Below are 14085 nucleotides of genomic sequence, written 5' to 3' on the forward strand. Positions count from 1 at the left end.
ATAAAAGAGGCATGCAAGATAAAGATGCAATGTGACAGGGTTCAGGCAGAGAGGATTTTATTAGGGAAAGGGATCATAAAATGGGGAGAGCAAAATGGGGAAAGCAGTCCCAGGAGACAGGAACAGCAGGAGAGAGGAAAGAGTGGAGGAGAGTGGAAAATTGGAAAGAGAGGGTGGAAGAGAGGGAGAGAAAGAGAGAGAAAAGGGTGGAAGTTGGACAGGACCCTTTTTAAAGGGAGCATAATGAATATGCACAGGTGGTGCTCTTAGTGGCTGCAGCTGAAGGAATAGCCTGTCAGAACCCCAATAGCAGGCCAGTACACATGCGTGAATACTAAAAATTATTGTCTGTGATAAGGCACATATTCACCATTTTGCCCTGAGTCTGTATCCAGTCCTAACTGCCATTTATGAGCTGTTGGAAACAAAGTCTGGAACATGATGATACCCTCCTTCCTGTAGTTGTTCTCATATTTGACAGAATGAAAGGCATGTGGGAATTTCTAAAACACAGTGATTACCTAATGACTTATAATTTAAAGTGAAAAGTGTGCTATATCAAAACCATGTCCATATACTACAGTGAAATTGAATGTGAATATGGTCCCATCCAGAATACAGCTTATCTTTCAGATAATTTAAGTCTAAATGGATGAAATGTAAAGTTAATAATTTAAAATAAAAATAAGTTCATACATATGTGGGTTCACACATTAACAAAATGATTTTTATACATAAAAACAAAGGAAGCTTGTATATTTATAAGAAGCTCCAACAGTTCTCCCATATTGCCCCTCTTAGTCCAGCAGTAGAGAGAATACAGTGCCCTATCTTGTCATTAATCTCAGTGCTCCTTGGTCAGAAATTGAAATTACAGTTGTTGCTATTTGTTCCTCTTTTAAACTGATAGTCAGTGTGTTTTAAGTGGAAAGTAGATATTACTATATTGTACTATAAACTTGTATTTAATTTTCAAGAATGAAAAAGTAAATGAAAAGTGAAAACCGAAAATCAACACGAACAACAAAATCCACCGTCCATTCAGGTTCTCATTCAATTCTTCCTTATTTTCACTTTTTTTTCCAGGACGACTAATTTATTCTAAAATAGATTAAGCTAAGAATCAAATGCTGACTATTCCATCATCCACCAAGCTCTTCTTTATTTTCCATTATATTCCTAGCCTCTAGTCCTTATTATCAGTTTTTCATTAGTAAGCTTCTTCACTGACAACATAGTATTATCACATGAATTGGCCTGCATATAGTTTTTTCTCTAGACACACTGTGCTTCCTGTCTTGAAAAAGAATTTTGAAAACATATTTTACAAAATCCCAAGAGAAAGGGTACTATAGCACCCATTTGCATAGAATAAAATTAATGACTTTTATGGATGTTTGTCTCACATTCTTCAAAGGACTCTGAGTTCAATTAAAATGAGCCCCAGTCCTTTCTCTGCAAAAACCCTGCACTACTCAGCATGCTTCCTGGTTCTAAGTTATAGTTTAAAGCACTTCTTTCTTTCCTAGCATAGTACTAGGCTGTTGGATCCAATTTCTATGTTTTCACTAATTTTTCTCTCCCTTATTTATTTTTGCAAACAACTTTAATGACAAGGGCTCCTCACATTTCAGATGAGCTAGCATCCCCTTCTTTTCCAGATCACACAAAATACAGCACCCACCTAATTCAGAAGCCTTGGGTTTGTGCCATATTGATTGAGTGACAGAAAGCCTACTTTTGCTTTTTTCATGGCACCTAAACATTTTCCAAAATATAATTGAGGATATAAACTGAGGGATATTTGTTAGATTTCTTTCAGTGAATCTGAAACAATATCTCATTGTGCAGACATATACATCCATCCTTCTAAATACGTTTCCTCTATTTTCTCAATCCTATGTCTTCAATTTATACCACTTCTATACTAAACAATTGTATTGCAATTACCATCCTAAATAGAGCCCACTATGTATTTTACCATCTGTGTTATATGTGCAACTTCCACTGAAATATTTCAATTATATGTATTTTTTTCTTCCTAGAAAAAACAAATAATTTGTGGCAGATATTCTATTCCTCAGAATTATCTGAAAATAACTTGCTAATTATCAAACACATTCACATTCTTTTTCAGACAAATGTATGTAAACTGTGTATCTTCTAAGTAAAACTTCAGGAATTTCATGATAAGAAATGACATACTAGGATGGTGAATATGATACAAAACATGGTTGTATTTGTTTGTTTAAAACCTTGTTGTTCAAAGTCCTCAGAGATGATTTCTAACCAAATCTGTGAATGTTACAGATTTATTCCATATCTCAACATTCCCAAGGAATCAGCGTCTCTCTGATAATTACGAAACAAACATGCTTCACATGTCAACCCCTTCTCCCTCTCCCTCCCCTCCCCATCCCTCTTCCTTTCCCCCACCTACCCCTAGCCTATCCACCTTCCACTCCCCAGGCAGGTTAGGACCCTCAATGGGGGCTTCCCAAATTCCACCATGGCATCCTGGGCCGGGGGTAGCCCCCCATGTGTACAGGCCGAGAGTGCAGTCCTTCATGTAGGATGGGCTCTCAAAGTCCCTTCTTACACCAGAGAAAATACTAAGCCACTATCAGGGGCCCCCTAGAGTGAGGAGAGCTCCTAACTGACATTCATGTTCAGGGGTCTGGATCAGTCCTGTGATGGCCTGCCAGACAGGTCTGGGGTCCATGTGCTGCCCCTTGTAGAGGCCAGCTGTTTCTGTGGGTTTCACCAGCCTGGTACCGACCCCTTTGATCTTCATTCCTCCCTCTCTGCTACTAAGTTCCAGAGTTCAGTTCAGTGTATATCTATGGGTGTCAGGGCAGGGAACTTTTAAAAGGGACATAGTGAAAATAAAGAGGTGGTCCTCTTAGTGGCTGCAGCTGTTCCTGTGAGAACCCCAAGGATAGGCCAGTACAGACAGCCGAATACTAATATCTGCCATCCTTAAGTCTCATTTAGCTTTGGCCTGAGGTTATGCTTTGTAAAATATAAATAGGGATAGAAGATTGTAAATCTAACCATTTTGGCTCATGGAGATTTACAGAGCAAAACTTCTATCAGATTATACCTTATGATCTAAATAGAAATATATCATAAAGCAAAACGAATTAGACTATGTTATATGCTGTAAAAGATACATTTAAAATATATGTCAGTGCCACAATCCTCATACAAAAAAGCACATTGAACTCAATTTTATTTAAAAAATGGGAAACACTTATGCACAGTCTGTCTGATATTCTTAAATGAATAGCTATTCTGAGCTATTCTTTCCTCAGATTATGGATTATTTTCCTCTAAGGCCACATCTGCTTCTATGAATGACCAGAAAGAATTTTATTTTTAATCTTTTGTTCATGTATATGTGTGCTTACCTATTTTTGGATGTGTGCATTACCTGCAGAGGCAGGAAGAGGGAATAAGTTCACTTGGAACTGAAGTTACAGGAAATGGAGAGAAACCAGTGTTCATAGTAATATAACCTCTTTCCAATGCAACAATACCCAATGCTCTTAATTTCTAAGCTCACACTCTATCCACATTTTTATTTAACATTTATTGTTATATATTTTATTTAAATTACATTGTATCTGTTTCCCTCTTTTTCCCAATTTTTTCTATTCTTCTTTGTGTTAAGTATGTGTGAATTAAGTATGTATAAATGTTTGAATAAAGTCTGCTGAGTCAATTTCTGTTTGTTGTGTGTTATGTTTTCAGAATTGAACATGCTGTTTTGGACAGAAAACTTGTGAGATGATACCTGCCTGATACTATTTGGAACAGTGGTGAAGACATAAGGTAATTAATCCATCCTTGGGTCATAACTGGTTTGGATAGAAGACAAGAGATCCGCACAGCTAAGTAATATACTTAAGGCATATACTAAAAGTTTTCCTGTCTCTAATAGCCTCCCCAAATCCTCAGCTTCTGTCTCTCTAGCAAGATGGTCAGATAAGTCATAAATATTGCTTCAGTAGAGCGATTCTCATCTCCAGGAATCAGTCTTTTCCTACAGTGAAATTCCCAGGGAATTTAGAATTTCATGGTATCTACTCTTTCACTAGATGTTAATCAAAGGGAGCAATATAAATGCCACTTAGAATAACCTTATTCCTGTGAATAGGTACCAGGGATTGCTGTGGTGGAGACTGAGGAGCATTATGGTCCCAGTGGGGACTGCGGGTAATGTCACTGACAACTGCATGAGTTGCCAAAACATTAAAGAATGGAAGAACTGGAGTAGGCTGACCCAACACAGCTGAATGGAAACAGAGTACAGTTTATGCCAGCTTGTCCTCAGTTACAAATGAAGAATGCTCTCAGGCATTTGATCCTTGTGCTTCCAAACCCCAAGCTCCCTATCTAAAATTTCTTCCAATCTCCACAAGTCTTTGTAAATATCTTCTGGTCTAAGCCTTAGAATTCAAGTCTCAGGAACTTCTCTCAATCTCATGTCATCATTAGTCACCACAATTGAGAGCTCAACAGGTATCAGGGAAGCAGAATATGAGCCCATTCAGACAAGTCAGACTTCATGTCTGCAAGTTTGTGTTCTATCCTCATAGGATGTATAAAATCAAGCAGGGGTACATCTCACATGTTAGCTTGTGGGCTCCCATTGATGCCTATTTACCATATGGGAGAGAAATTCATTCTTGTGGCTTTGGTTAGTCAACCATTTCTTAAAGACTTATGATCAGTTTCTTTGTTGATCACTTATTTTGTACTTTTGCCTAATTTTTTGGAGATGTGAACCTGGAGAATTTCATAAGCACCAGATCTCAGGTAGTTTCTGATACAATCAATCATATATTTATTCTGCGACATCAGGGCTGAGATAATGATGAAGTTAGATCACCCAATCACACTTATTACTATTAATCACATATACATGTGGACGACTAGAAAGCTTAGTATTTACAACACTGGCTGCTCATCCACAAGGTCAGGTTTTGATTCCCAGAACCAATATCTCCACCAGATAAAAGAAAACACTCTTTTGAATACACACATTAGAAATTTAATATTTCTTATATTATCTTCTATTATATATATATATATATACATATATATATATTATATATATATATTTCTTATATATCTTCTATTAAGCAGTTTACAAAAGCATTGCTAAATTATGTTAAAAAACAGCACATATTGGGAATGTATCATCTATAATTGGATTTGTACTCAGGAGGCAGACACATGAGTATCATGAGTTCAAATGTACCCATCATCATTTCTTGCATCCAAGGCAGGCTTAATACTACAAAACAAAATCTGAAGGGTATTTGAGAAATATGGAAAACATAACCAGGAATAACAAACCACCACTTCAAAAAAAGATAATTCCTTATTTGAAAAGGATCATCACACACTGCCTATATTTTAAAAAAAGACCTATTAATATGATGCAGTTAACAATCTATACATTGTAGCAGAAAAATACCTATCACTAAGTAAATATCCAAAATGAACAAAAGCCACAGAAAGAATATAAGGACAACAAATAGACTTCACTGAATTGATTGCTACACATACAGTACACTTTAGCATGTACCTCAAATATTTCAAAATACAACTCAAAATGCAGTGATCAGCGAAATCAATTCCCACTCTCTGTTTCTTGTCAAACATTAAGAATGCAAAATCGTAGACCCCTGCTTTAGATGACATGCACCTTTCATGATGATCCTTCATCCATCTTTAACCAAAGGACATATCAAATGTTGTATAAGGTGGTAAATATATTGTAACACAGCAAGAGAGAAAATAATAAAAAAAACCATGCATTTTAGAACTAAATTAGTTATTCCACGTACTTGAAGAGAAGCATGAATCCAAAAGTGATAAACATCATTTAAAATCTTTGTTCAAGGGTCACAGGGGTGGGGCTAGACTCTATTCCAAAGGATTCAATAGACTCTGATGACACCCTATGGAAGGCCTCACCATCTTGGGAGGCAGAAGAGATATATGATAGGTAGGATTTTTAGTTGTGCGGATGGTAGGTTAGGACGGGAGGACGTGGGAAACGGGATTGTCATGTAAAACAACCTTGTTTCTAATTCAAATAAAAATCTGCAAAAAAATAAAATAACGACTTTTTGCAAGTGTTACAGGTATGGAAAGAAAGGTTTCCCAACTGTCATAAGTCAGTCTATACCTACAGCTATGATGGAAAGATGTCAAGGATACCTGCAGCTCTGGAGAGAAAGGTATCCTGACTGTTGGGAAGTCATGCTATTCCTGAAACTTTGCAGGCAATATTTCCTGGATATCTAAGGCCCTGAAGAAAAATGTAACCTAAGTGTCCAATGTCAGGTACATTTTCTTCTGTGAAGGCAAGGTAACCTGGAATCACACACATGTGAGAAAAAGGTATCCTGACTGTAAGGAAGTCAGGTTACTCATGAAGTAATTTGTGTTACAGTGGGGAGTGTTCTCCGTACCGGATGAAGCATTCCTGCTTCTCTCAGAGAGAGAGAATTGTTAAAACAGATTTGCTCCACTCTGCTAAGAGAGTTTACCACCAGATGTGTCCATTGCCTCTCTCCCTCTCTCCACTAGGGCGTTTCCAAGTAATGATACCCATTTCTTCTAAGCTGTTGCCCAAATTGTCACTTCATTGCTTCATGCAACTATGAGGGAAACAGCTCCAGAAATGTAGCAGTCTGCTACAGCACAAGTGAAAATATTTTTCTTCTGCTTCTCTGCTCCACTTCACTTTGGAGTTTTATTTTCCCTTTGCCAAAGAAGTTCTTAAGTGTATATCATTGAACAGAATAATTTGGGAGTGAGGAATCCAGGAAAATGGCAGCCACTACGAGTGTGGAAAATGTCAGCTGATAACTGAACAAGCATAGGCTTTATATATGTCTTCTTAGGAGGATAGGTTATTTTCAGGGAAAAATTTTCAGCCTGTTAATTGGAAAAATTTCAATCACCAAGATTGAAAATCCTTTGAGATTGACTGGATTCCTGCTTGGGGATTGGTTGATTTTGAGCTCAGGTATTGGTTGGATTTTTCGCCAGCTCCTCAGGGATACAGTTTGTTTCTTTGCCTTTGGTTTCAGGGCCAAAGTGTGTTTCTTTCATTGGCTCTTTTTTAACCATTTTGCTCTTATTTCGGAGTGTGTTTCTTAGGCTAAGGTTTCAGGGACACATCTTGTTTCTTTCACTGGATCTGCTTCCTGGGTCAGGGTGTGTTTATTTTCTGGCCCTTTTACACTACACATAAGGTTTCATAAGTTTATAAATTCCTTTTTTCCATGAGTGTGCTGGACCAACAATATAAAAATGGACATCACAATGCTTGAATATATTGTTGTCACTATCAATTTTCTTCTTCAAAATAATTACTATTGTATAACTGATTGGGAGTGTGATGGCTAAAGATCCGACCAAATACTTGATCATGAGAAGCCCTCATTATCTTTATCAGGTACTGAAAAATGATGGTAACTTGTAAAGGCTTGAACAGATTGATAGTCCACAGTTTTCTCTTTTAAAAGGTGTAAAATTAAACCAAACTGACTGCATTTATATTTTCAATGCTTAATGGTTTTTGTAATGATTCAAAAAACTCCTGATACACACAAAAGCTTTACCTTACTGATTACATTAAAACACTTTGTCACAAGTATGTATTCTTTTATGTGTTTGAAGAATAATTTGACTTGCAAATGCCTTTCCACACTGATTACATTCATAGGGTTTCTTTCTGGTATGTGTTGGTTCATGCATTTGAAGATGACTGCTGAGCAAATGCTTTACCACACTGATTATATTCATAGGGTTTCTCTCCAGTATGAATTATTTTATGTCTTTGAAGATGACTAGGCTGTGCAAATGCTTTACCACACCAATTACATTCATAAGGTTTCTCTCCACTATGTGTTCTTTTATGGCATTTAAGATGACTGTGACACATGAAGGCTTTACCACACTGAGTACATTCATAGGGTTTCTCTCCAGTATGTGTTCTTTTATGCACATGAAGGCCACTGGAATCAGCAAAGCCTTTACCACAGTAATTGCATTCATATGGTTTCTCCCCAGTATGTCTTCTTTTGTGTCTTTGAAGATGACTGTGCTGTGCAAAAGCTTTACCACACTGATTACATTCATAGGGTTTCTCTCCACTATGTGTTCTTTTATGCACACGAAGGGAACTGAGATCAGCAAAGGCTTTACCACACTGATTACATTCATAGGGTTTCTCTCCTGTATGTGTTATTTTATGGCTTTGAAGATGACTGTGACACATGAAAGCTTTACCACACTGAGTACATTCATAGGGTTTCTCTCCAGTATGTATTCTTTTATGTCTTTGAAGATGACTGTGCTGTGCAAAAGCTTTACCACACTGATTACATTCATAGGGTTTCTCTCCAGTATGTGTTCTTTTATGTCTTTGAAGGTGATTGTGAAACATGAAGGCTTTACCACACTGATTACATTCATAGGGTTTCTCTCCAGTATGTGTTATTTTATGTCTTTGAATATGACTGTGCTGAGTAAAGGTTTTCCCACATTGGCTACATTCATAGGGTTTCTCTCCAGTATCTGTTATTTTATGTCTTTGAAGATGAATGTGCTGAGCAAAGGCTTTACCACACTGATTACATTCATAGGGTTTCTCTCCAGTATGTGTTCTTTTATGTACATGAAGGGTGCTTGGATCAGCAAAGCCTTTACCACAATGATTGCATTCATATGGTTTCTCCCCAGTATGTGTTATTTTGTGCCTTAGAAGACAGCTGTGATATGTAAAGGCTTTACCACACTGATTACATTCATAGGGTTTCTCTCCAGTATGTGTTCTTTTATGCACATGAAGAGAACTAGGATCAGCAAAGCCTTTATCACATTGCATACATTCATGGGGTTTCTCTCCAGTATGTGTTCTTTTACAGCCTTCAATTTGAATGTGCTTAGCAAAGACTTTACCACATTGAATACTTTCATAGGTTTTCTCCCCAGTATGTGTTCTTTTATGTTTTTGAAAATTACTGTGTGTATCTAAGACTTTACAACAGTGAATACATTCATAGTGTTTCTCTCCAGTGTATGTTTTTTTATGGCTTTGAAGATTACTGTTATATGCAAAGGCTTTAACATATTCTGTATATACAGAAGACTTCTCTCCAATTTGGTTGGTTTCATGCCTGAAAGGAAAATGGGCATATGTAAATGCTTTACCATATTCAACATGATGTTGAATCTTGGTGCCTGTTTGAATTATTATCACAATTTTTTTCAATTGTAAAGAAGAATCAGATATTACAATCTTATCACTGTGTATACACTCAACTTTTCCCCCACTTTAAGGATTTCTTTGTGTCTTTGAAGATACTTGTGAAGGTTTAATCTTTTATTTTATGGTTCTCATTTTCAGAACCTTTTTCTACAGGAGATTTTTCACATATGGAAGAGAACTGGAAAAATTCAGAGCTTTATCACACTGTATATTTTAATTTCCCTACACTTTGAGTCATACAATATTTGATAATAAACTAGAACAAACAGAAATATTTACACAGTCATAGAGACATAGGGCTTTTCTACAGAGTGAGCTTGGTGTTTTGTCAATGAAATTGGAACACAAATTACTTGTACACGTGAATCAAATTCCACAAGTATGCTCAAAATGGGGACTACTACATGACTTTGAAATATTCTGCAATAGAGGTATACAATGTTCTATGTATACCATTGCTGATATGGCTTGTATCATGCCTAATACATGATATACCTAATAATGTAAAGATTACAAAAAAGAGTCTTTCTCATTTAATTCAGTTTGACTTTCTGTTCCTTATAGACATGTATTAGCGATTTTAAGATTTCCCTGCAATAACTGCCCCTTGACTGCTGACAATTATTGCCCCTGTCACTAAACTCACAAAAGTAACAAGTACATGAATAAAACTATCTTTTCTGTGCAGTATTTGCCTAATGGAATGTTTGGAGATATGCTTATCACATCAACCATGTATATATCTTTAGTAATACGGGTCGTATTAGCATAGCTCTCATGGTGTAATGATTCAACTAGGAGTTTCTTTTAAGTCATTGTTTCCTTGTCTCCTTTCTTAAAATATTGTCTTGCAAATACACTTCACCTACATGAAATTGTGTTATATGGTCTTCTGAGAATTTAATAATCACCAATGCAATTTAAGCTGTTACATTATTTTTTCTGTTTCAAACTTCAGGGAACATTTTAATTTCTTCAGAGACACATTTCTATGAGTTGAAAATGAAAATTACCTTTCATGTCTTTTAGAACTTGCACCATGTTCTTCAATAGTATGGTCTTCCCAAATGTAACCTAAAAATTAGTGAAAGAAAATGGATGTTATATTATTGAAAAATGTGCAAAAATTATTTTACTGTATTCAGTGAACTTTAGAACTTTGATTTATTTACCATATTCTTCTTCTATCTCAATCAAATTAAAGAAGAACACCAATAACCAAGGAACAGCTGTCCTATAATTTTTAAATGGGAAGGAAAATTAGCTCTTACCTATATCATTGAGGTTCTTGTAGGTCTCCAGCATCACATCTTTGTAGAGATTCTTCTGAGAAGTATCCAGCAAAGTCCACTCTTCACAAGTGAAGTCAATATGCATATCATCATAGGTCAGGACATTCTAAAATATCACATCCATGTGTTGAACTGAATGCATGATACTGATAATATCGTAAATGTATATTTCTGTAGAACATTATTTTAAAGTGTATTAATTTTATGCTATAAAATATTTGTTTAATGAAGTACCTATATGTTGCTTTTGTTTATGTTGTATTATTTTAATTCTATGAAGATGTGATTCTTGGCCTGAATACAACACCTGATGTTCTGATGAAGAGGTGTTTATCCAACAGTGAATTAGGAGAAAGGATAGGCTGTGGTATCAGGAAGAAAGCATGCATAGAAGAATAAATCTAGAAGCAATGATGAAGGAGCAGGAGAAGAAGAGGTGGTTGGTAAGGGTCAGCTAACCAGCAACTCAGCAAGTCATGAAGTTTGAAGGAAAGTAAGATATACATAAATGGAGAAAGGTAAAAGTCCAGAGCAAAAGGCAATTGGGATCATTTAAGTTAAGAAAAATTGGCTAGATATAAGCCAAGTACAGGACATGCCTCTTTATATCAATTTATGACCTGGGAAGTGCCTTCACCAAAAGGTCAATAACTAAAATGCTAAAGGAGTAATACACTAAGCAAATCTTTTGTACCCAACATGGGGCCATATTTCTATGTAAGGACTGAGAAAGCTGAAAAAATTGTCTCATTAATGAGTTTCTGCCTACTGTTGATCGCTTGAACAGCCAAAACCCTAAGTAGTAATGATGACAACAGTTAAAATGATTGTCACAGCACAATCATGGGAGTTCTAGAGCTCTATGAAGTCAGTGTGTAGTTCTTGTTGACCTACCTCTGACTGGGTTGTGAGTTTTAGACTTTGCTTTCACGAACTCACAAGCAGACATAGACAACTGACAGAGCATGAAGAAGATCCATGTGTAGCTTAGCTGTCTAATGTTTGCTTTGTCAGTAAAAAGGTTAAGATTCATAGAGTAAAATAGGTCCAGATATAAATGGAATTGAAAGAGGGACTGTTGATGTAAAGGAGTCCATATACTTTATGAATGGCTTAACTATTAAAAAGCCAAAAATCTTGTCAAATGAAAATAAAAAATGCTTTGTAGAAGCAATTTTGCTTTTGTTTCCCCAGGAAACAAGAGACCATAGATTTGTTCCAGGTTGACATAGATATGTGTTGAACATGGGAGACCATTGAGACTTGACAGACAATATATATCAAGTAAAGTGTCTGATGGTCTTCACAGGACTTGACTATGATCTCAAATTTTCTCAGGGACCGCTAAAGGTTGCCTTCATCCACAAAAATCAGGAAGCATCTGGAGAACACAACTTCTACATTCCCAAAAGTTGGGGGCCAGGAGTCTTTTGATTATTTATTGAGTTGTGTATGAATGTTATGTTTAGGGAAATACAGAAATGAAAAAAGGGTAGATTATTGATTATACTATAACATAAAATAATTATTAATCTCAAATATTTTGTATATTAATAGAAATTTAACTTAATTTCTGCTAAAACACACTGTGTATATGTTTCTACACTTCCTTAAAGAATTTTTGTATATTGATACAAATTTAAGTTTGTTGTTAAAACATATTGTATTTGTTTCCACTCATGTTTTTTTCAAGTGCTAAAATGAATTGCTAATTTTATTTTAGCTATTTCATCCATAAGGATAATTGATGGCTATCTCTGAGAAAAATATATATTCCAGTCTGAACTGCAACAAAGTAATGATTTCTCAGTTTCCTGCTTTTCAAACAATAATGACCTTAACAATAGTGGCCTGTGAGAATAAAATGGTGAATTTTGGAGTCACGGTGTTGTGTTCCTTCTGCAGAAAAATATTAACAGAGCAGCCCATTCTATGATAGTCATTGGATGCTTCTATATATTGTCACAGAAAATATTTTGTGATATGTGTATCTCCAACTCTTATTGAAAAATCTCATCTTCAAAGACTCAGATTTCTTTAATATGATCTGAACTACTTCAATGAGGTTGTCTTGAAGATTTTTGTTAACTTCTATGTTAACATAGTTGTATGTTAATTAAAGTTCCACTACGCTCTTCAAAGACAGCAGAGTCTGCAAGACAACCCTGAATTTTGAAGAGTATGTGTCTACTCACTTTTATTATTATGCATAACATTGTTTATAGAGGGTATATAAAAAAGTTCATAAAGCTATCTGACAGCTTTAAATAACATTACATATTTATATACTTTTCCTGAAGGTAGACAGCACATTTAAATTACCCACTCAATTGCTGAACATAAAAATTATGTAACCACTACAACTTAATTTTAATTTTAAACATTTATCTGCCTATTTATACATGTGTGTGTATGCACAAGTATGTGTGTGTGTGTGTGTGTGTGTGTGTGTGTGTGTGTGTGTGTGTGTATTTGTCAATCAGATGACAACACTGAGGAGTCAAGTTTCTCTTTTCCCCAACACGGTACTACAGATTCAAATTAAGGTAGGAAGATATGTGAGCAACTAACTTTATCCACTCATCCATTTCACACAATTTTTAATATTAGCTTGCGAAAAGGGTTAAATTTAACAGAATAAAAGTAACAGGTCACACCAGTGGTTCTCAATCTGGGGTTTAAAAATTACAATAATTAATTAGCAATGAAAATAATTTATGTTTAGGCATCAAAACAACATGCTCTATGAAAATTGCCCATCAGTTTATCCTTACTTTCCATTGCTAAACCAAAACCCCTTCAGTTTAATCCCTCTTTTAGTTAAAAATACTGATAAATTTTCCAAATTATTTTACCTAGTTATTTTTGATTTATTTGTTGTTATGCCCTATTCGCAAGTATCTAAGATATAGACATTAGAATTTGAGCCTTACCCCTATCAGTCCACAAATTTAATGTTTGTGAAGATAATCTCCATTGTGCAGCTTACATTTAGTTGCATTATACACTTCATAATTTAATACAAAATGCATATCTAACATATCTAAGGTTTGAGTAATATGTAAATATAACAAATGCACCCTTTATTTTAATTTACCTCACATTAATTTCACAGCTCTATTTTCCTTTTAAGGATGAGGTCAGAGTCTCCTGTTTATAATCTTTATATGTGTTTTCAATTTCAGGATACGATATTTTCTCATTATCTTCATTTTTCAAACATTAAGGTCTAGATGTCAGCACAGCTGATGTAGTGTGGAAGGTTTGTGATAGAACCTATAGGTGATCAAGAGCGGTTACAAAGAATTTCTGAAGGTAAATTACTTCTTCAGACCTCTAGTCCTGGTGAACATAAGGGTTCTACATTATGATGAATAAGATCTTTTCTGTTTTTAATTTTTTAAATTTAAATTAGAAACATTCTTACATAATATACCAGTGCCAATACCATGCCCCTCCCATCTGCCCTTTTGAAATATCAAACCTCATCCCATC

The 14085-nt window shown here is 35.4% G+C and overlaps 2 protein-coding genes across 2 annotated transcripts in view; one reads left to right on the top strand and one right to left on the bottom strand.

Annotated features, from left to right (window-relative positions):
* The window catches only part of LOC113838058 (mothers against decapentaplegic homolog 1-like), a 450092-nt gene that overhangs the window by 304741 nt on the left and 131266 nt on the right, over nucleotides 1-14085 (top strand). The gene's annotated exons all lie outside the window — the stretch shown is intronic.
* Nucleotides 7775-10676, bottom strand: LOC107977629 (zinc finger protein 431-like). The gene is made up of 3 exons (XM_035453570.1): nucleotides 10570-10676; nucleotides 10312-10372; nucleotides 7775-9206 (listed from the first exon to the last, which is right to left on the bottom strand). The coding sequence occupies exons 1-3, from the start codon at nucleotides 10673-10675 to the stop codon at nucleotides 7775-7777; spliced, it is 1599 nt and encodes a 532-aa protein (XP_035309461.1). The 5' UTR covers nucleotide 10676.

Source organism: Cricetulus griseus, unplaced genomic scaffold (genome assembly GCF_003668045.3).
Source record: "Cricetulus griseus strain 17A/GY unplaced genomic scaffold, alternate assembly CriGri-PICRH-1.0 unplaced_scaffold_1, whole genome shotgun sequence".
Lineage (NCBI taxonomy): Eukaryota > Metazoa > Chordata > Mammalia > Rodentia > Cricetidae > Cricetulus > Cricetulus griseus.